At 42.8% G+C, this 22,689-nt stretch overlaps 1 protein-coding gene across 1 annotated transcript in view; it reads left to right on the top strand.

The window, feature by feature from the left end:
• The first annotated feature begins 3,396 nt into the window (after nt 1-3,396).
• Nucleotides 3,397-22,689, top strand: part of gfra4a (GDNF family receptor alpha 4a) — a 125,675-nt gene continuing 106,382 nt past the window's right edge. The window contains exon 1 of the mRNA XM_086152505.1: nt 3,397-3,591. Coding sequence (XP_086008631.1) covers nt 3,549-3,591 — 43 coding nt within the window. The 5' untranslated portion in view covers nt 3,397-3,548. The remainder of the gene's footprint in view (nt 3,592-22,689) is intronic.

The following is a 22,689-nucleotide window of genomic DNA, read 5'->3' as shown; positions in this document are numbered from 1 at the left end:
AACTATTTGAGCAAGAATAACTTGCTCACTCTTTATAAGTATATGAGCAAGTGAGAGTTGGAGTGAGTGATAAATTGGTTCAATATGAACTTGTCATGTGACAATAATGTAACAAAGGCTCTTGTAAGCGTCTCCAAAATTAAACATGTGATGCTGTAACAACAGCAACTAACAAAACCAGCGTAATACTTTAACACAATTTAAAGTAACGGTTAGTTTAAGTGTAACGACAGTTTACTGTTATAACAGTTTTGTCATTGGGGTGCACCAGTTTTTGCCTCGAGGTGTTGTGGCGTTTGAAATGTACCGGTATATGATGTTTGTTGAACACCCTTAAGAGTTTCTCTGAATCACCAGCAACATACGGTATGGCGATGTTCTTTCATGTGTTGTTGTCTTCCCCCTGGTCTATGTTCCTGCATCTGGTGGTTTGTGATTTGGCGAAGACTCTTTAGCCACAGGATCTCACGGCTTTCCTAACGCATTGTACCTCGGTCTTGCTCCCTTCAGCGGTTGACGGTGTGTCGAAATGTAGATACAAGTCGTTGTCTGTCTGTTTCTGTAAATCTTGACGTCCAGGCTTCTGTCCTGTTCGATGTGAACACAACAGTCCAAGAAGGGGAGTTGGTCAGCAGTGACGTCCTCCCTTTTGAATTTGATGTGGGCGTTGATCGTGTTGAAGTGCACGGTGAACGCTTCTCCTTCATTCTTCTTGATCTTGACTCATGTGTCATCTACATACGTGAACCAGTGGGTTGCTCTCAACCTCCTCCATGTATAGGTTCGCCATTATGGGGGATACAGGCGACCCCATGGCGTATCCATGTTTTTGCTGGTAGAAACCGCTGTTGAACTGGATATAGGTGGTCTGTGGTCACAGTTCTAGTCGGGTGTAGATGTGATTTGTGGAGAGCTCTGTTCTGCTAATTAAGGTGTTGTCCTTAATGGGGTGTGCCCTTACTGCGGTGATCGTATCCAACGTGGGGATACATGTGAACAGTGAGGTCATATCGTACGACACCACGGTTTCATCCAGGTCCGGTCTGATCTGCTTGACCTTACGGGCAAAGTCCACCGAATTCTGGATGCGGTGTGTGGTGTTGCCAACCAAAGGTGACAAAATCTTTGTCACATGTTTGGCGATGTTGTATGGGATGGAGTTGATGCCGCTGACGATGGTTCTGAGAGGCGCTCCCTCCTTGTGCATCTTCAGAGTCCGTAGATGCAAGGCATGGTTTCTTTTCGGTACAGTCGATATTAAAGTGGTTTGTCAATGGTCGCATCCTTTTGTAGATGCTGTAGACAACTGACCACTTTCTTCTTGGATGCATTGGTCGGGTTTCGGGGTTCCTCGCGTTGTTGTGTCCCTAAGGAGATTGTCCATTTTTGCTTTGTAATCCTATTTATCCTTAAACACTGTACTTCTACCTTTGTCAGCTGGAAGGATGGTGATGCTCTGGTCTTTCTGAAGCGAGGAGAGCGCTGTCCTCTCCTCAGGTGTCAGATCGGACGAGGGTCCTTCGGCACTGGAGGTTGCTGCCGAGACCTCGAGTCGGATTTGCTCAGCTTCTGTATTGGAGATGTTGTCGTTGCGTATGGCCGTTTCCGTTGCCGTGATGAAGTCTACGAGTGAAGTGAAAAAATTCAAGTCTAGTTGCCAAGACAAGAAGACCTGGATGACTGAGAACCTCCACGTAAATGTTGTAAATACCAATACTGTGATGTTCCTATTGTAATCTATGTTAGCAGCCATTTTGATCCATGTCATGAATTTATTCCATATTAATAAACTGAGATCTATATTTTGATAGAAAAGGGAATTATTCCTTCTTACAATTAATTATCGGCAGATAATTGCACCTCCTGGCGTTAAAAGGAGCGACTAACTCCCCTCCCTCCCTGACTGCCTCTCCCCTCCTGCCTCCTCCCTGGAGTCAACTTCCCACTCTCATCCCTGCCAATAAAAAATATAATAAATAAGTTAAACAAAAATCGCTGGAAAAACAACTTTCTGACTTAGTGAAGTTGCACGGCGTATGAAGGAGAAAATGTGGTGTGATACTTCCCACGATTCCCCAAGTGTAAGCTATTTTTTTAACACACACTGCACAAACAGTGCGGATCAAAGTGTCCCTGACAAACAGTAATATATTACACACATACACGCATATATATATGTGTGTGTGTGTGTGTGTGAGTCAGTATTTACCCCCGTTATTCTGAAGGCCTAAAAAATAATTTCCATTCATAAAAAAATAAAAAGTGGAATAAAAAGGGATCTCCGTTGATGAGAGTCCAGCTTGTTCTGACTTGTTCTGAGCTGTCAATCAAACCGGCTGCCCCCAAAACCCAGATGAAAATAGATTATCTGGGTTTTAAGACGAATCCCTTTTTTTGAGGCGGGGTGGGGGGGGGTCATAAGTGCACCCCCCCCCACCCCATGTCCACCCAACATCCCCTAAACATCGATTCCCCTGCAAGTCAACCGCCCCCCTCCCCATTTCTTGGGAGTAATAACCTACTTTTTCACAGAAGTGTGAACCAGTGCCCCCCCCCCTCTCCTCCAATCCATCCATTCAGACTATGCACCATTTTTACGCGGGTTTATTGTTTCCATTTTATAGCACGATGAAATGGACTATCGATCCGAGGCGTCCCGCTCCAGCTCCGGCCGGGGCTGAGGGCTATTTCTTCTTCTTCTTCTTCTTTTCATTTTTCTTTCCGAGCTGATCCGGATCGGTCTGAACTGAGCCGAGCCGAGCCGGGTGATCCGGGCTGGACCGGCCGCCTCTGGCTCTGACCCGCACCGGGAGCGAGGGAGTCTCAGGCAGGTTGGCGGGAGGGGGTGCGGGGGTTGCGGAGGAGATAGGGCGGGGGGGGGGGGGGGGGGGGGTGCGCGCACCCCCTGCATGCGTGCATGTGCGTGCGGGGTGGCAGAGGTTCGCGTTGCAACGCACCCCCCCCCCCTTTCCCACCCACCCTCCATTCAGCCGCAGTAGTTGCGCGTCTTTTAGCTTCCTTCTTCTTCTTAATCATCATCATCTTCCTCATCTTATTCTTTTCCTTCTTTTCCTCCTGTTCTTCTCCTCTTTCCCAGATTGTGCGCAGGTGGAGCTGCGAGGAGGAGCGGGACGGCGTCGGGAGTCGGTCGGGGGGGGGGCGTTCAGATGCGCCAAAGATTTATTCCGACCAGGAAGGAACTCTTCTTCGCTCCTCCGCGCTGTTGCTCCGGTCTGGAAGCTCCGGTGCCGTGAATCCGGTCTCCTTCATCACCTCCTCCTCCTCCTCCGCGACTAAAGTTTGACTGTTGGAAGATGCTGCTACGCTTGGGCACGGCGGTGGATTGAGGCGGGGAACCGGACACCGGCGGCTGCGTCCGTTTAACCGGCGCCGCGTTCAACGGAGGGCGATCCATTTTTTTTTTGGTTCATTTTTTTTTTTTTTACCCCCTTTGAAAGAAAATCTTCATTATTTTTTTTTTTTTAATCCGCGCACGTTTCCGCTCACCTGGGGACTGCGGCGGTTCGAAACTGGTGTCCGCCTCCAAGATGGACTTCGTCGGACTGTACTTCCTGCAGCTGGCTCTCATCGGTAAGTTGGACACGCACATAACGCGGGATGCGGTTGGGACCCAAATGTGCGTGGTCGGGGGCTGCGGTTTTGGTTGTCACTGTCAAAGTTGTGTGATGGAGATATTTGTGCACGCGGAACGCTCCCGGTGTCAGTGACGGTGTGTGTGTGTGTGTGTGTGTGTGTGTGTGTGTGTGTGTGTGTGTGTGTGTGTGTGTGTGTGCATGTTTCCGTGAGACGCTGCAGAGGCGTCGGGAGACGCGGATCAAACCTCGGATCTGATCAAGTGATGGAGATGCTCATCTTCACTTGCTGTCCGAATCCCCCAACACACACACACACACACACACACACACACACACTCTCTCTCACTCTCTCTCTCTCTCTCTCTCTCTCACACGCACACACTTTAAATACGAGCCCATACGTCTTTTCTCAGCCTTGAACTGCGTTATCATTTTGATACCTGCATGTGGCCGACGTTTGCGCGCACACGCACACGCACGCACAGTGTAAGAACAAATTTCAGTTCAGCAAGAAAAAGACGCAGCATCCGCTTTTGCCTCCAGCGTTTGCGCGTTCGGGTGCGGGGTTCTTTCCGGCGTGTAGGTGTTCCGCGGCGCCGTGCGCGGCGAGTTCGGCGCCAGTTGCGCACAAGACCGGAGAAAGGCGCGCCAGCACGAGCACGATCATGCCCCCCTCCCCTCCCCCTCCTCCTCCTCCTCCCATAAGTGCATTAATGGACTCAATCCCCCGCCCCCTTATTTCCTTACTATTAATTGTATTTCTTCGCAATTTTCTGCGGTGATAAATCCCCTTCCCTCCTCCAGGAAACTCCGCGCATCCCAGAATACACAAGTCCCGCTCGGAACCCCAAATCCCGCTCCCCTCTGAACCCCCACCCCCAAATCACCAACACCCTCATCCAACCAATGCCGCTCTGATCCTCCTCCCGCCCCCCCTTTTCTCACATCGTCCAAAACTCAGGTCGGCGAGTTGAGCTGCCAATCAAGCAACAGCAAGGACTTGTGCGCGTGTGTGTGTGTGGTTTACCTAAACAACGTGTCAGTGTGTGTGTGTGTGTGTGTGTGCTCATGAGACCCCCCCCCCCCCCCCCCCCGCAGATGTTCTCACCTTGTAAAAAGAGATGTGTCAATGAGGCCAAGTTTCAGTGATCCTGTCAATCAGTGATCCCGTGTGTGTGTGTGTGTGTGTGTGTGTGTGTGTGTGTGTGTGTGTGAGAGTGTGTGTGTGTGTTTGTGTGTGTGTGCACAAGTGCGTGTGGTTTTCCTGGATTTTCTAACATCCTCATTTGTAATGCAAAGTGACACACCATGAAGCAGGTACGGCTCCATAGCTGCAGCCTTTCGCCCTCCCGTTTCTCTCTCTGTCACACAAGCAGACTTTTATTTTGGATTTCTTCATCCCCGCTTCTTCCAACCTTCTCCCTTTAGAGAAGATAAAACCACAGATTTGGGCTGCACATACAGAAAGTGGACCACGCTCCTCGCTCCCTGCCTTGGATTCTCGTTCCTGTGGTATTTTTTCCGTGTGTGTGCGTGCATGTGCTTTTACACCATTTTTTTGTGCATCTCTATTGATTTATTTTTTTTAGAGCACCCTCCAACGGCAACGATCTGCTGGAATCAGGCTGAGATCTCCCGGATGGTTTCTCATCCGATTCCATTATCAAGACCGAAAAGGAAAAAACATAACCCGGTCCTTTTCAGAAATTGAAGCCTTTTGAATTGATCTTGTTTTTGCTGTATACAGAAATATACGGTTTTGACGTTTACATATATACGGTATCTGTTTATATACATTTTTATTTTTACAGGTTTATTTTGGAAATGTCAAATGTGGTATATTGGAGGCTCCTCCTCTTTGCGCGGTTTCAGTTGGTGGGTTTTCATTCTCGAAAGCGTGATAAACACCCTCCGAATCATCCGCCGTGCACGTTTCCTTTACGTGCAGGGGCGACAAAATTGTGGCCTGCAATTTTTTTGAATTCGAAGCAATACTAGTCCAGTTGTAGCTGGATTTGCTATGCGGTCGTTGCCTCACCGTGCATTTTTCCTTTATTCCCGTTTTTTACAATTGAATTGAAACTTGCTGAAATGGCAGAGTCTGATGTGGTGATGGTAAACTGCTTCAATTTCATCCTGGCCTGCAACTAAAAATATATCTGTCTTGAATTTGTATCAGTCAGCCATGTTGTATAAAAAGGACATTTCTGTCCATTTATTTCCTCAGTACAACCGCAACCTTTATGTTTATACATATATATATAATCTTCTTTTTCTCCTTTCAGCTTTTCCCATCAGGGGTGGCCACAGTAAATTTATATATATATATATATATATATATATATATATATGTATGTATATATATGTATATATAGGCATTTTTAACTTTATTGCTGTGGAGATTTAGTCAAGGGTTATCGGGACGTGACCAGCGACTTCACGCTGATTCAAACCATTGATTTTTATGGTGCTTAAGTGCACAATTTAGTGTTTTTTTTCAAGGGACAAGTGGTAAAATGTCATAGATAAAGTCACTCCTGTTATAGTCAGTCGTTTTCAACAAGACATTAAATCTCAAGCAAAATCTCCTTACTACTTATTACACCCTTAGAAGCTTCTCTCATCAGTCTACAGACACCTCATGCCTGAAGACCAGTTTTTGCAGGGACAGTGATGATTTATTTTGAGAACATCCTGAAAACATCCACCTCTACCTCCAAAACCCTGAAGGTAGATGTGGAACGCGGCATCATTGTTTGAATTAAAACTGTACAGTGATGCATATGATTTCCTAAAATTTTGAGGGTGATCTAATTGTTGGTTAAGGGGATTTTCCTAACTTGGATCTCTCCAGGTTCTCCATCACCCTCCCACGTTCCAGAAAAAGCCAATAGGTTCACTCAATATTCCTTAAATTGTCCATAGGTAAGAATTAGAGAGTGAATCCTTGGATTAATCTATTTGCCGATCTGTGATTGATCACTGATCGTGTGATTGACAGGTTACCCTGTGGCTGACAGGTGATCCATCTGGGTTAAACCCCGCCTCTCACAGCCCTTGTCAGCCGGGACTGGCCCCACCAGCATTATAAGTTGTCTAAATTGTGCATGAATGAATGAATAAATATATTTCCTTGAAAAGGACCAGCTCCTTGTACATCGGACGATAGGTTGTTTTGTTGAGTAATTTTACTTTTCATAGAAATTAATGATTTGAATACAAAACAAGCATGAGTTTATCTTGTTTATCTATTTATTCACTTCTTTACTTTAAAGCACCAAAGTTCATGCAGAGGATACTTCTGATACAGAAATAATGAATCACTGCAACACATTTTTGCACTTTTGGTATCATTATAATACAAAATGGTCGATAGGTCGCAGTAAAACTTGTATAAGGTGTAACACTGCGAATACCAAAGGGTTTTGGGAAAATACTTAGTCTCCGCTGTGATTCTTTTCCACTGCATCTTGACCTCATGAGAGACAGAGCTTTTTGTTTGTCATGCATTATTTATTAGTCATTGCTCTTTGAGATCAGTAGAACATAAATAAGTATAAAACTAAAGGGCCCTCTTTGGAAGAACAAAACTGCTGAGACGTGTCCTCGTACGGGGACAACCGGCATCTAGATTTTAAAACCGTTTGACGCAACAACGGTTATTTTTGCACAGTCGCCATGAAGACCTAAATAGGATTTCTAGGAGAGGGTTAAAGTCCTACATCCTGAAATGAGTACTTCCTCCTCGTGCCCAGCCACTGGCAAATTACTTTAAAACTCACAGAGACTTTCTTCGACTGCAGTAATTTTGAATATTAACTTTCATTAAAACTGGCCAACTGATATTTATGTATTTCTTTTTTAAAACCTACCAAATGCAAAAAATGATTTGTTTTCCCTGGAGACAATTGATTTGTTGGAATCCTCAGCAGTCAAAGAATGCAAGGAGTTGAAATTGTTTTTTTCAACCCCTTCATAGTCTGTGTCAAGCCAATCCACGCTCTGATGACAACAATCCATATTCTTCAACAATCGAGTGACTTGGCTAGGTCTGCGTCTCACCCCTATTATTATAATTTCTTTGATGAATATTTTTTTTTATTTTTATTTTTTTACTTGTGAAGCGTCTTTGAGTGTCATGAAAAGCGCTATAAAAATCCCATGTATTATTATTATTATTATTATTATTAATATCAAACGTTTGACTCTCACGAATCTCATGTTTAGCCAGCATTTCCCTCCTCAGATCGACTGTAATACTTAACTTTTTCTTAACACCACTGGCACTCGCTCTCTTAACTTTCTGGGAGTCACAATGAGGGGCTAAATAATTGAAAAAATCTCATAAAAGCTTTGTAACAGGAGAACGATGAACAACGTACAACGCACAACTGCCACTATGCCGCAATCCCACAACATAGAAAGCCTGTGAGTCTTGATCACAGGTTGATTTGAAATTTGATCAAAAACTCTGTTTGTAGGTTGATTTGTCTGTGATAAGAGGCGTTGGTAACCAAATTTTCTACTGTATATCAACTCCAACTTGACTTACCATTGCTGTTCATTAGCCTGTAACTGGTTGGACGGTCAACTAGTTTGCGGGAAGGAAGGGGTCATGTGATCACGTGATTAAGTTTTAATGGCCTCACACATAATTAGCACCATGTAGCTTCTTTCTGTTGCAAATTTGGTTTCAAATTGAATTAATAAACAAATATATGTATGTGTACATATATACATACATCTACATATGTATGTTTACAGACAATCACATCAGTCAAAACAAGTTCTCAATATTATATGCAGGTTGGTCGTGCATCATGAAATATGTAATTATATGACAAAACATCATGTTTATTAAGGCCCTTTAACACAAGCAGTAGTCGTAGCAGAAGCTCCAGCTGGAGTCTGAGTTTAGTACAACGCAGACGTCCTCGTGTGAGGACGACGGTTAATGGAAAGGATTACTCTTGTCTCTGAATGTTGCTGCTATAAACACTTTGTTTTCAGGTTTTTTTTGTTTTGTTTGTTTTTGGTTGTTACTTCCCACCAGCACCAGCTCTGTTTGCCAGAGTGACAAGTAGGTTTTCTCCACTATGTGCTGAAGCATCCTTGACCTTACACGAAGCTCTACTTGTTATTACCCCTCCACCACCCGACCGCCAAATCGCTGGAGCCAAACCCCCGTCCCCTTTCCTTTCCAAAACCCTGCGGTGTCCGGGGTGACGAATAATAATACCTGTCCGACTTAATGGACGTCTTAGTCCACCCGACCGGGAACGTACGCGGCATTACCATCTCTGTGATTCGGCATTTTGTTAAAAAGTAAGGAAAAAAACATAGGGTTTGGTTTGGAGGGAGGTTAAAAGGGTTGGGGGTTGAGGGTTAAAAACAAGCCATCTATTTACTCCAGACTTATATTAGCATATTTACCGCTCAGCCTTGCGATGCTTCAGTGATTATCTGCCCGCGCCGTTCGTACCATGTCGCAATCATTACTGTAATTAATTGAGCAAGTTTATCTGGATATTCTTCTTCTCTAAGTGGTGGGGAACAAATGGAGGGAACCTACGTCGCCGCTGCTCGGTCCCTATTATGAAAAAGAAAAAAAGAAAACAAAAGGAGGAGGAGGAGGAGGGAGGCCCTGATTTAATGCCGGCCCTCTGTTGCAAACAGCACTCGTTATCTGCCATCCGTCTTGAAAATGAAAATCGCTCACATTAAATAGTGAGTCGATCAGACAGACGATTCTACTGTTGTATAACCGCCGGTGAAACGTCGAGATGCAGTCAGGGAATGAGGCTTCTGAAACCTGAAGGTCGCACTGGAATGCTGTCATTTAGCCAAAAAACAGACATGGTTAGTTAACATTAATCTGGCTTAAAAGGAATCTGTGTTTGTCTGTTTTTTTTCTCATATATATATATATATATATATATATATATATATAGAGTGGCCATTACAGAGTTAGAAGTCCTTCAGGAAATTCAAGATATATTACACAATGACTTTAATAACTCCGTTGCTCCTCAGTATAACATGGATAGCATGACAACCGTTCTTGGGTTGTCATGCAATTGACTGAAAAAAAGGAGGCGAACAAACAATCAAAAAAAAAACAAGGCCATTTGGCGAGCTTTGGCTCGAAAAATATTGCGCCTTGTAATATCAGTCCGAAACGCCTGGCAAATACTGTCGTAGTACAACAAAATGGCCTGGTTTTAGTAATACACCCGGGGAGCTCAAATATTTGTTCAGCTCATCCTCTGATTATTTTTCCTATTAATTGCAAGTCAAGACAAAGTCTGTTTCAACAGGAGAAAAAAAATCTGCTGTCAAGTGACACCGAGTAGTAATACAGACACTTGGAATATTACAAGTGTAAAGCTAATGTATTTGGTTAGTTGCCTTGCCTGTATTCTTTTCATTTTTTTTTAATTGTTATGACTGTTTTTTGCTGTTACTGTTAATGACACAAGCAATTGGATTTACAACCATTCCAAAGTGCAGATTTGTGAAAATGGTTGAAATAGAGTCAATTCAAGAAAAGAAAAATTGTGATTTTCTGGTGTTTTTGCTGTCACTTGTGGTTGTATAGATTGTCGAGATTTGGAAGAGATGCATAGAGAGGAAAGTGTATTTTTCTATAAATATGCTTAGAGACTGTAGATGTAACATAGAGGCTGCAAAGGAAGGAACGTCTGTTCAGTGGGCTCTCATCTTTGCTGCAAGTTGCATCAACGCCAAAAACTTTTGCTAGAGTGGCCATGTTTTCATGTTAATTCCGCCGTTCTGAAGTTAGCCGCTCCAACAGACATTGTGTGAGCTCGGTTCCTTTAGTCTGCATTTTTTTCTGACAAATTTCTGACAAAGAGGCAAATCGCCATCTCTTACTGAACAGGTTGAGCAGAAAGAGTTAAACTGGATAATTTAATTTAGACGCTCAACCAAAACTTTGCATTTGTGATAACCGTTAACCTCAGTGGCAAACAAATTATAGTTTCTCTAATGCCCGGCTCATTCCAGTAGCTGCTAAAAAGCACTGTTAAAAAAAAAATTGAAAACAGATATCAGTAAGACAAAACCATTTTGTAGTATCTGGAGAAAATGCCCATTCCTTTTTTCATTAATATATTGTTGATATTTTGACTCAGATATGCTTTTTTGTAATTACCAGAATTGTTTATTATATCTAAGTGGTGCTTTTGCTCAGCTTTTTGGCAGTCCGGTAAAATGTCACAACACAGGCTTTTTATCTGAAATTCTGACATTGTGGAGGTAACCTGTGCCATTCTGAGTCAGGTGTTAAAAGTCTCCAAATCAGCCATTTTATTTCCTGTTTATTTATTTGTTTGTTAGTTTTTCAGTAAAATAATCCATATCAGAGCGAGTGACATCTGACACCTCCAAATTTTAAAGGAAATTGTCAATAGAAATGGTCCCTGAAAGTATCACTGTCGCTAAATCTCTTCACCTGCATAAACTTATCAGAAGTGGTTAATCTAATCGGATCTGGTTAGCAACAAGCTTTATTAGACTTAGAATGAAACAGGTCCTTGGACAAAACATTTTATTCAAAACAATGTGTGTGTGTGTGATTGTGTGTTTTTCATCCTCTTGCCATGCAAATCCGTATCATCTGAATTAATCCACAGAGGTAGAGAGGAGGGTTCGAGATGCTATCGGACAAACCTGGGAGTTTTCACAGAATGCATATCAGAGCATAGACCATAATACAAGCACTCCACACAGTCTGCCTCATAATTAACAATCACACATGCACATGCACACAAACTCTCACACACACACACACACCTCCTCTGTTGCTCTCAGCACTTATTCAGCCTCATCACTGCGTTTTGCACCAGAATGAATAATTTGCCATGTTTGCTAACCTTGAATTGTGACCGATAATATTATGAGTTTTTTTTCCCTTCTTTTTTCCATTACGCACTTTTATGCATTTATTCTGACAAATCTGAATCCCCTTTCCCGCCCATCGACCCCCCCACCCAACACATGCATAATTCACCGCGCTTTCGTTTTTATTTTTTTCACCAGGTTTCGGATTCTCTCGTTTTCCTTCCAGTTCCGCTGACACACACACACAGGCCGGGCAGAATATTATCGGGAAATTACAGGGGAAAACACGTTGGAGAGCAGAGGATGTGAATGTGAATAACCCGAGTGCGACAGCGGCAGCGCGGGTTCCTCTTCTTTCTTTCCTCCCCCGCCTCCATCCTAACCTGTCAGCTTGGAGTTGTCGGAGCCCCTCAAACGAACGGGAGATGCGTTCTCGCCACGGGGCCGGTGGTTGCTCTTTGGATGCTTGTTGCGTCGATCCCCGTGCACAAACGCCGCCCCCTTTTCCATGATTGGTGGAAAAAAACAAACCGACCTGTTGCTCTGCCTCCATGTACAGTCCAGATGGTAAAGATGTCTTTCTCCAATCACTTCCGCCGACAACGTACTTGACACCCTCCTATCCATCTTCGCCCGATTGATTTATTGATTCAATTTGTCAAAGTGTCTCATCGTAGAGATAGCCCCCCTCTCTCCACCATCTTCCTCCTCCCCCTTTTCTTTTTTTCCCTTACTTTCCCTGACTCCATTATGACTCAACAAAAGAGTTGAAACGCAGTCAGATAACAAAACGGGGGAACTGTTCCACAGATGAATACTTGACTTTTTTTTCTTACTTCCTTTCTCGCCTCTTTTTTTAAATGTGTGTGTGTGTGTGTGTGTGCGCACGTGTGCGTGTATGCGTGCACGTTATCTCCACCAGGAGGAGTAATACTGTATGTAGAGCAGATGGAAGCAATTACAGGCCATCAAGTAAGGAAAAAGAGCAAAGAAAGGAAGGAGGGAAAAATGGAGGACTGCGATTCAGATAAACATTCCCCTGAGAAAAGGAATGAAAGTGCGGCGCAGATGATGCTGATCGCCAGGCTTTTCTTTTCTTGACAGAACTCCTTATTACATTGAAATCCTGTCATCTCTAGCAGCTTTTGTTTAGGGGCGATGACATCGGCGAGACGATCACCCCGCCCTCTGAAAGATACAAACACCTGACTTTTCAACTCCCCTGTGAACAGTCTGCCAAATGGCCATTGTATCCGAAAAAGCCTCAGTCACTGACTCATCCATCGGGAGTGGAGCTTGTGAGGCAGTCAGAATCTATTTATGATTGTGTGCCGGTGTTGCGTTCAAGTGTCAGAAACGTATACGTGTCTCATAGCAACGGACGGAAAGGCATCATCCACCAGTCACATGTCGGAAGCATCTGCAAATGCCATTATTTTGTTGGCGGAATCTGTCATTTACCAATGATGGGAGTCTTGGATGTGATGGTCTGATAGGAGGTTATTCAGGATCGGTTTGTGATTGTACCGGCGCTGTATTTGAGGTATGTGTCCTGAGAAGGCGAGGGGTTGATCCCCAGATATCAAAGTCTGACTGATTGCAGCGATGAGATTGATGAGCGAGATTTTCTTAGGGTTTTTACTATGAAAAGCAAAGTAGGAGAAAGTTATTTTGTCTGAACACGGCCTTCAGGGATGTCACATAAAAGCGCATCCGCAGTTTGAACATCCCCAGGAGACCCAAGCAGTTGAGATATCAGTCTTCTCTCTGGGTAATCCAGTTAGAAAGTCCGGCCTCGCTCAGGGATTATTATTGTCGCAGCAGGATATTCAGCCTGGATTATGATTGTTTGTTTATCAAGACAGAAAATGCACAAATAAATAAATAAATAAACGAATGAATAAATTAATGAGGCTCAGAAGTGATTCCACATCAAGAGCCTGAAATAAACAAGAGATGATTAGAGGAGAGGAACAAATGACTGTTTGTTTGGTTTTTTGTTTTTTTTTTAAATATGGGTTTTATCACAGAAACTCTGCTTCTGATTTGACAATAACAGAACACAAGAGTGGATGACAGGATCTCCTGGATTATTTCATCTTTTTTTATCATTGAAAGGTTTTTCATAGATAATTAAAAAAATACTTAAAAAAAAACTTAAAAATAAGGTGTTCACTTTTTCCATTATCTTTTTGGTTACTCAGACATGACAAATAAAAGGTTATTTGACTTTTTTTTTGATAAAAATGAAAAAAATTGAATTGAATTTGATTTTAAGATCATGTGCTGATTCTCATTTAATTCATGGATTATTTGGGGGTTAAAGTTTTGATTCTTGATTCTTTGGTGAATTAATCACAGGTATGCAATATTCATGTACAGCAGCACTTCAGTCTAGGAAGGGACTACTAAGTGCTTTAGTGGGCAAACAGAATATTGGAAGATGAACCAACTAGCTGCTAACAGGCTGCTAACCCCTAGCTGAGAGTGCTGAGCTAGATAAATCATGCTGCAGCATCCGTGCATCCTCATTGGTTCTCAGAGCTTTGGTTTTTTTGCTTTTCTTCTTAATACTGAGAAGCACGATTGAAGTGGTGAGACATATGGTTGAAAAGTGTGAACGAAATGAACAAAGAGGCAGTAATGGGAGCTTGACAACGGAGCAGAGTCATCGGGGTAGAATATGCATTTTCCAGGCTGTCTTGAGCAGAGAAAACGCCCTTTAAACTGTAAAGTAAGCTTTTATTTTGGTGGATCGGGAGCAAATGAATCTATTTTCCATTGTCTTTTTGGTTTATGAATCAATTCAGTTTAAGAACAGCATTTAGGAACAATTTCAATCCCTTAATTGTGGTACCAGTGAATTCGGCAATTTTGTGAAGTTGTTTTTTGTTTTTTTTTCTAATTTGTAAAAGTGATATTCATATAGATTTAATGCGATCTTCTATTGAATGAGTCATGAAATGAGTCATAAATTCAGTTATGTTGATTTAGTGTTGATTTTTAGAAAATTAAGATTTCCAGGCCCCTTTGTTTCTTTTCTTTTCTTTTCTTTTCTTTTCTTTTCTTTTCTTTTCTTTTCTTTTCTTTGCTTTTCTTTGCTTTTCTTTGCTTTTCTTTTCACACTGGGTAGAGGTTCCACTCTGCACTTAATTTCTCCTCTCTTTCAATTCAGCCTCCTCAGAACCTCCTGCTGAGTGGGAGCAAGATCAGCAGAGTTTTTCCATGTCAGGAGCAGAGATCCCCGCCAGGAGCCGCAGCCCAATCAGGACGCTGCCCTGCGGCGCTCTCTCCTGGAGCCTGGGGGGCTAATTGGCTCCTAATCAGAGACGCTGCTCTTACTTTCTGATGTTTGTCCCTGCAAAGAATGTCAAAGCAGAGTGGTGAGCATTAAAAAAAAAACAGCCATCCATTATCTACAGTTTATCCTGCATTTAGGGTCGCGTGAAGGCTTTTACTTCTGCGGTCTCATTGTAAATAACTAGACTGAGCGAAGGTAGACGCTTAAATATACTACCTGACCACCCGGGTCGTCATTATTCACGGGCATCTAATCCGACCTTTTAGAAATTTCCACTTTGACCGCAAAACTTGTCAGCCCTATTGCTTTACTGGGAATGTCTCTGTTGTGACCACATCACGGGAAGAAGGCCATTCTTACATTTGCGTCTGTGCCGGAATGCAGTGCCACCCTTGTACGCCGGCTGGCCGCATCATGCCAGTACTGACTTGCTGAGACTGCTCGTGGATTTGATCCCTTCTGCAACTGGCAGAGTGAGCTTAGCTGGAATCACTACAACACGACCAGCAGCTCAGCTCAGGCTGGAAGGGGGGAGTTGTTAGGAGTCAGGGTAGGAATGTAGGGAGCCTCATGGGTTGGACCTGGCACTTCTATTTGGGTTTCATTATTGTCTGAACAAGCTATAGTTTGCATATAAGCACTTTCCCTCTTGTGATACTCGTAAGGGATTAGGTCATTTTTGACTATTGCGTCGGTCGGGGACTCCACACGAGAGCGGCTGTAAAAAGTTCAATCCTTAAGTTGACCAATTGTGCATCATGTGACATTTTTGAGTGTCTGCTCTTGCCCAGTCTGCTCTTATTACATCATAACTAAACAGCAAAAACTACGGGGCAGACAAAACAATCATCCAATCATCCCCCATCCATCAGACATGGGTAGGTGGAAAACTACAAAAAATGGATGTAAATAGGATGTGAAAGAAAATGCCCCTTTATAGGCGTGAATTCATCCCCACTCCCTCTGTCCTCAAGGCCCAATGGTGTCCCACTGCGGATAAAGCTAACCACCCATCTTTGTCATGTCCAGATTCCAATTAGGCAGGTGGGTGTGTATGTGTGAAGGTGCCTGTCAATCACCGCCACTGCTGTCGAGGAGATTTTAGAGTGAATAGGTGTGTGTGTGTGTGTGTGTGTTTGAGGACATTCAAGAACAAATACCCACAGACATTAGCAGCTCCTTTGTTCATTTTCTATCATTAATCTGTCCAGAAAAATTCAAATAATTTCCCTCATGTTTTTTTTTTTTTTTTTTTTTTTTTTACTGCAGCTCAAGATATTTTTCTTTCCAGTTACCATAGTTAATTGTGTGGAAATTATACCAAACAAATTTTTCTCAACAAGCGAAAAAATTGTTTTAAAATTAAACTCCATCACGGTTACTATTTTAATTTTCTAAAGAAACTAATTCAATATAGATATTGTGTGAATCTATAAAGTCCTGGTGTTTGTGTGAGTGTGTGTGTGTGTGTGTGTCTGTGTGTGTGTGTGTGTGTGTGTGTGTGTGTGTGTGTGTGTGGGTGTGTGTGTGGGTGGGTGTGTGTCTGGTCAGAACCCCAATCACCTGCTCCATGCCCTTGCATTACTTTTCCTGCCCCTTACGTCCCCTCCCCAATAGAGGGCGCCTGCAGTGTCAGTGAGGCATTCGATGGCATGACCACTTGGCTCCGGCAGCCCTTCAGGGCCTTCCCCCATCCTCTCTTCTAATGTGTTATTATCAGCTAATTTAAAATTACCATAGAAATTTACAAGAAATTACTAAAAAAAAAAAGAACAAAGAAATGGAAATTCAAAAAATAACGCGAGAAATTCGAATTAAGAAATTCGATTGAAAATAACGTATAAGTAACCTTCAGTTAAGCAAGGAATGATCAAGGAATCTCAGAAAAAAGAAATAAAAAAAGTATTTCAATCAATAAGAAATATGAAATATATATATATATATATAGAGAACAAACAACAAAAAACAAGAAAAAAACAGTAAAAATTACCTCAAAAATCTGTTGTTGTATATTCACACACACACACACACACATATATATATATATATATATATATATATGTTGTTTTTTTACTGCATTGATTTACTTAATATTTGCTGGATTTTTAAGTTGACTATTATGAAGTCAGGGATTATAATTATTATTTGTCACTGTAGATTATGAAAGCCTCAGCACATCCTTTCGAGGGAACCTTTTATAGTCCTATGCGCTCATTAAACCGAGCACTTTTTTTCTCAATTATAATGTTACTTAGTCGTGGGGGACGAGCGGGACGGCAGACATGATTAAAACGATGTCAGAGGTTCAATTACAGACGGTCAGTGGTGCTTTTGCATTTCACCTCACATTTGTGTCATCGTTATGTCGCCCCCCTTGGCTGAGGATAACGGGCTCAAACTAACCAGCTTTGATTCACCAAATTAAATCCATGTCTTCCTCTTTTCTGCTGGCCACAGTGGAAGGATGGGAATTTTTCTATTTTTTATAAAATTGGTTTATTAATTATTACAATTATACACTGGACATATATTATATAACTAGATTATTCAACAGTATGTTAGAGAGTGAGAAGATGCCTGAAGAATGGAGACAAAGTGGGATGATGCCCATTTTTAAGAATAAAGGGGATGTGCAGAAATGTGGCAACTACAGAGAGATAAAGTTGATGAGCCATACGATGAAGTTATGGGAAAGAGTAGTGGAAACTAGACTGAGAGCAGAAGTCAGCATTTGTGAACAGCAATATGGCTTCATGCCTAGAAAGAGTACTAAAGATGCAGTGTTTGCTTTAAGAATGCTAATAGAGAAGCACAGTGAAGCCCAGGGAGCTGCATCGCGTGTTTGTAGACCTGGAAAAAGCATATGACAGGGTGCCAAGAGAGGACCTCTGATACTGTATACATCTATATACATCTAAGAAGTATGTCAGACTGGTGCAGGACACGTATGCTAGCTCAGAGACAGTGGAGCGGTGTGCTGTAGGGGTAACAGAGAAGTTCAAGGTGGAGGGGGGACTCCATCAGGGATCAGCTCTGAGTCCCTTTTTGTTTGCAGTGGTGATGGACAGGCTGACAGATTAGGTTAGACAGGAATCTCCACAGACGCTTGCAGATGACATCGTGATCCGTTGTGAGAGTTGAGAACAGGTTGAGGAAAATCTAGAGAGGTGGAGGTATGCTCTGGAAAGTAGAGGAATGAAGGTTAGTTGCAGCAAGACAGAGTATATATGTGAATAAGAGGAACTGGGGTGGAACAGTGAGTCGACAGGGAGTGGAGATCAAGAAGTTGTAGGATTTTAGTTACTTGGGGTCAACAGTCAAGAGCAGCGGAGAGCGTGAAAAAGAGGTGAAGAGACAGGTTCAAGCAGATTGGAATGGGTGGAGAAAAGTGTCAGCGGTACCATGCGATAGAAGACTATTAGCCAGAATGGAAGGAAAAGTGTACAAGACAGTGGTGAGACCAGCGATGCCGTATGGCCTAGAAGCAGTAACGATGACAAAAAGACAGGAGGCAGAGCTAGAGATCCCAGAGATGAAGATGCGAAGTTTCACTTTGGGAGTGACCAGGACTGACAGCATTAGGAATGAGTCCATGAGAGGAACAGCACATGTTAGATGTAGAAGCCAGACTGAGATGGTTTGGTCATGTACAGCAGGAAAGTGAATATATTTGTAGATGGATGCTGGAATTTGAGCTGCTGGGCAGGAGGTCTCGAGAAAGACCAAAAGAGAAGATTTATGGATGTCGTTAGAGAGAATGTGAAGGTAGTTGGTGTGAGAGAAGGGGATACAGAGAAAAGGGTTAGATGGAGAAAGTTGATTTGCTGTGTCGAAAGCTGAGGAGAAAAGCCTAAAGCAGAAGGACGGTCCTTGGTTTTGTTCCAACTGGGGGACTTCCTGGTTGGAGTTTGCATGATGTAGAAAATGTAGACTCAAAACGGCTCAGAAAGATCTTAATGGTTGTTTGTCTCCATATGTGATCAACTGCTGACTGCTGCTACATGATCTCAATCTCTTGCCCAATGACAGCAAGGATAGGCTTCAGTCCCCCTCAGCAGGACAAGCAATATGGATAATGAATGAATGACTGCCATTATGGTCTGTCAGGTTTCTACCACAGCTCACACCGTCACATTCAGAGAATTTTGTTTTTCGGATGGAAGCTGAGTCACAGTATCGGATTTAATCTGGATTTACTCGTTTTGGTTTAGTTCAGTTCGGTAAGTCATTGTCATTTTGTGAAGTTTAGTACCAATGAGATCATTTTCATGCTATTGTCTTTCGTTACTGGACTTTTTGATTTCATGGAAATGATTCTACCTGCGGTACCAATATTGACATGATGACTAATTATTTTGTTATTTCTTGTTCTTCTGTTGTTCAACATACTTTTAGCCGAATGATCGGAGGTTTTCCAGGATTGCGTCAGTTTCATGCTCCTTTCATGCAGATTATTTGAACGGGTAATAAAATAAATTTCCAATCCGTTCCAAGCCAATATTCTCTGTTTGTTTCTGTGCCCAGATTTTACTCCCAAATTAAATGTACTGCTTAATGTACAGTTGTGTTCACACAGTACTTCAACCCTTGGGCAGTGTGTACTACAATACAATTAGTACTCTCTGAAACACACTCAAGGCAGAGGACGGCTGCTTTTCTTTTGCTCTGATTCAACAGTACTTCCAGTGTCTGAGTTTTCAGTTTCGCTCCTGGAAGCCTGCCACCCCCCCGCCCTTTATTAGGGCCTGTCAAGAGAAACTCACATGTTTTGCTCTGCTTGAATGGACCATTCCCATAAAGCCCTTCACCTCCACCCCTCCAGAGACACAGGGGCAGCCAGGTCCCCCCACCCCAGGGTTGTTAGAGGCTTCCGTCTGCCTGGTTCTTGAGCCCGCTGATCCGTGGCCACAAACCTGTGCAAAGGTGGAGAGGAATTAGCCAGGTGGATCTTTGCACAGCTGTCCGAAGAGTGGCCTGGAGCCGCCGTCTCCATGGAGACGCTCACTGCCCATCAGCACTGATGAACCTGCCAATGAATAGGAAAGGAATATGCCAAGAACACATTCGATGGGAGTTGCGTGGAGTTTTCTGTCAGAGAGGGGCGCTAGACACTGATTGTCGTATATATATATATGTATATATATGTATACAGGAAAGATACGCCAAGTAGGTGAAGAAAAAGCCATTTAAGGATTGATGGGGAACTAAATATGAATCAGTTCAACTCTAGAAGTTTTGCAAGGAATTGATGGATTTATTAATAAAATGAATAAATAAAACTATTTTATGAAAAAACTAATCGGCAACAAGGAATGAACAGGAGAGGAGCAAAAATTAACTTGGAAAATTATCCAAATCATTTTTAAAATGGCCAAAAACAAACAACTTCAAGGAATATCTCGACGCACAAGAAAGGATGAATAACAAATATGTTATTCTGAGGAAATAAAGATGAAATGACCCTCAAATGAAATCAAACAGTTTAAAGAGATAAAATCTTCATAAGGCTCAGGAATGATCCCACATGAATTTCCTTCATGTCCAGACTGAAGTTATACCTTTTCTTTTTGGGGTTTATTTTCAATTTTCGCGAAATTCCACCTATCGTATTTCATTATTTCTGGCTGATTTTTGCCCTCAGAGTTTTGCTGGTTTCCTCCACGTGTGTATGTGTGTATGTGTGTGTGTGTGCATGGATTCCTTGAGTGTTCAAGGTTTTTCTCCACTCCTCCGGGGTGAGGGAACATTAAGTAAGTGCCTCCTTGTCTTCCTCTTTGCGAAGGACAATGGGATGGTGGTGGTCGGGGGTGTTGAGAGTGAGATCCCCCTCCGCCCCTCTGCCCCCCAACGCCCTGTCACAAGTGAGATCTCACCTTGAAAAGGTATCAGGGCTCCCTGATCAATGTTTCATTGGTGTCTCCTGGCGGGCCGACCTTTGACCCTCTCCTCTCTCCCCACCACTCTTTTCCATTAAAACCCCCAGTAAACTTTGAATCACTACAGCTTCTCCTGTCATTATACTACCAAACAACTACAAAAACACACAAGTGCATGTACGTGCATGTGTGTCTTGTGTGCGTTTATTCACCCTGGATACAAACAGCAGGCTAAATCCAGAGTTCATGCAGTATTCAGTGGCCCCTGGGATCATGAGGAGAAAACTTGTCTCACAGCCTCTTTCTTCTTCTTTTTTCTTTTTTTTAAGTTAAACGTGCATGGACTCCCAGGTCGAGAGCACGCACCCACATACACACACACACATATATATATATACACACCGCTTGGATGGCCTCTGCTTTCCTTCTTTGCCTTTCGGCTGCTCCCTTCAGGGGTCGCCACAGCCAATCATCTTCCGCCATCTAACCCTATTCTCCGCATCCTCCTCTGTCACTCCAAATAACTTCATGTCCTCTTTCAGTCCATCCATAAATCTCTGCCAGCCCTCCCGCCTGGAAGTTTCAACCTCAGCATCCTTCTCCACTCGTTCCAACCTGCTTGAACACATTTTGAATTTTTTTCCGCACTCTTCATTGCTCTTTTAGGTGTTTGCCAGATGTTTCCACGGTTGTGTCATTCTCAAAACTTTTGGCCATGAATGTACCAATCGCACATAGCCCCCCCCCGAAAAAAAAAAAATTACGATGAAATGAATGTATGTATATGGTTCTGAGATGACTACTTGGTTGAGTGGTCACTTCTGATTTCCAACTACTGGTACTTCGGATCTTTAGTGACTGGATTGCAATTTTTGTGAGTTGCTTTGGATAAAAGCGTCTGCAAAATGATTGTAATGTAATGTAATGTAATGTCATGGGAAGAAGTTCGATGTTTCAAAGTGGAGAAGGTCCAAGGGTGAAGAGGTGAGAGGATGACTGGTTGAAGATGTTTGAGACTGAGGTTGAGATGGTGAGATGATGAGACTGTGAGAGGATGAAGAGATAATAGCTGGAGACTGTGAGAGGGGGAGGAAGTTAGAAGGGGAAGAAGTGAGATGGTGCAAAGGAAGGAGGTGAGAGGGCAATGGAGTGAGAGTGTTGAGAATCGGAGGTGACTTAGTGTGGAGATGATAGGGGACGGGCATGGGTAAGAGGCGCCTCTTTCCAGTTTATATGATTTTCTTTTTTTTTTTCGTGACATCTTGAATATTTCCTACCAATGTTTTTATTTTCAGCCCATTTGAACAGAAAGTGTTTGATACCTTTTCATAGCCGTTCCTCTCACTGCCGTCTCCTTGCCTCTTGAGCCCTCCCTACTCAAGGTAGGCACCCTCACTGCCGCTTCTGTAAAAGAAATTCAAAATAAAAACCCGCTCAGGTTTTGACGGCACGCTCACTTCCTGTTAGCGCTAATTCCACCTCATCAAACTCTTCATCAAGCTCCTCAGCCAACTCGTAGCTTCCAGTTATCCTGCATTTATTTGTTCATTTTGTTCCGCTAGTTCCCGTGCTCCCATAGAGATGGATGGTGAAATGTACTCAGGCGTCAATCATCTTCTGGTGTCTTTATTTATTTATGTATTTACTTTTTTGACCACGAGCCTGTACCGGGTAACTTCTGGTTGTGAGGCACAAGTGCCACCGTGTTGCTTTCCCCCTGGTCCTTTTCAGTAAAGTCAAAAGAATTCCTTAAATCACATAAACTCCTTAAATATCTCCAAACAATTTAGGAGGACGTGTTCTAATCTGTGTAAAAAGAAACCTCTTCAACATAGAATAAATTAAATCCAAATTGAAAAGAAATCATTTGGAATTCCAGAAAAAGTTGATTCCATCAGTCAAATAAAAATGATATTGATAATAACAGCAATAATGATAATAATAGTTCTAATTCTGTCCTCCATCTCTGCCAGATCAGAGACCTTCAGCAAACTTCAGAAGCCGCCACTCGTCGTCATACTGCATCGATATGGTGTCATTGCCATATAGCCCT

Source organism: Fistularia commersonii, chromosome 1 (assembly GCF_037954325.1).
Source record: "Fistularia commersonii isolate RoL2024-O1a breed Wild chromosome 1, RoL_Fcom_v1.0, whole genome shotgun sequence".
Lineage (NCBI taxonomy): Eukaryota > Metazoa > Chordata > Actinopteri > Syngnathiformes > Fistulariidae > Fistularia > Fistularia commersonii.
Note: the sequence above shows the minus strand (reverse complement) of the source record. Positions and strands in the feature narration are given on the sequence as shown.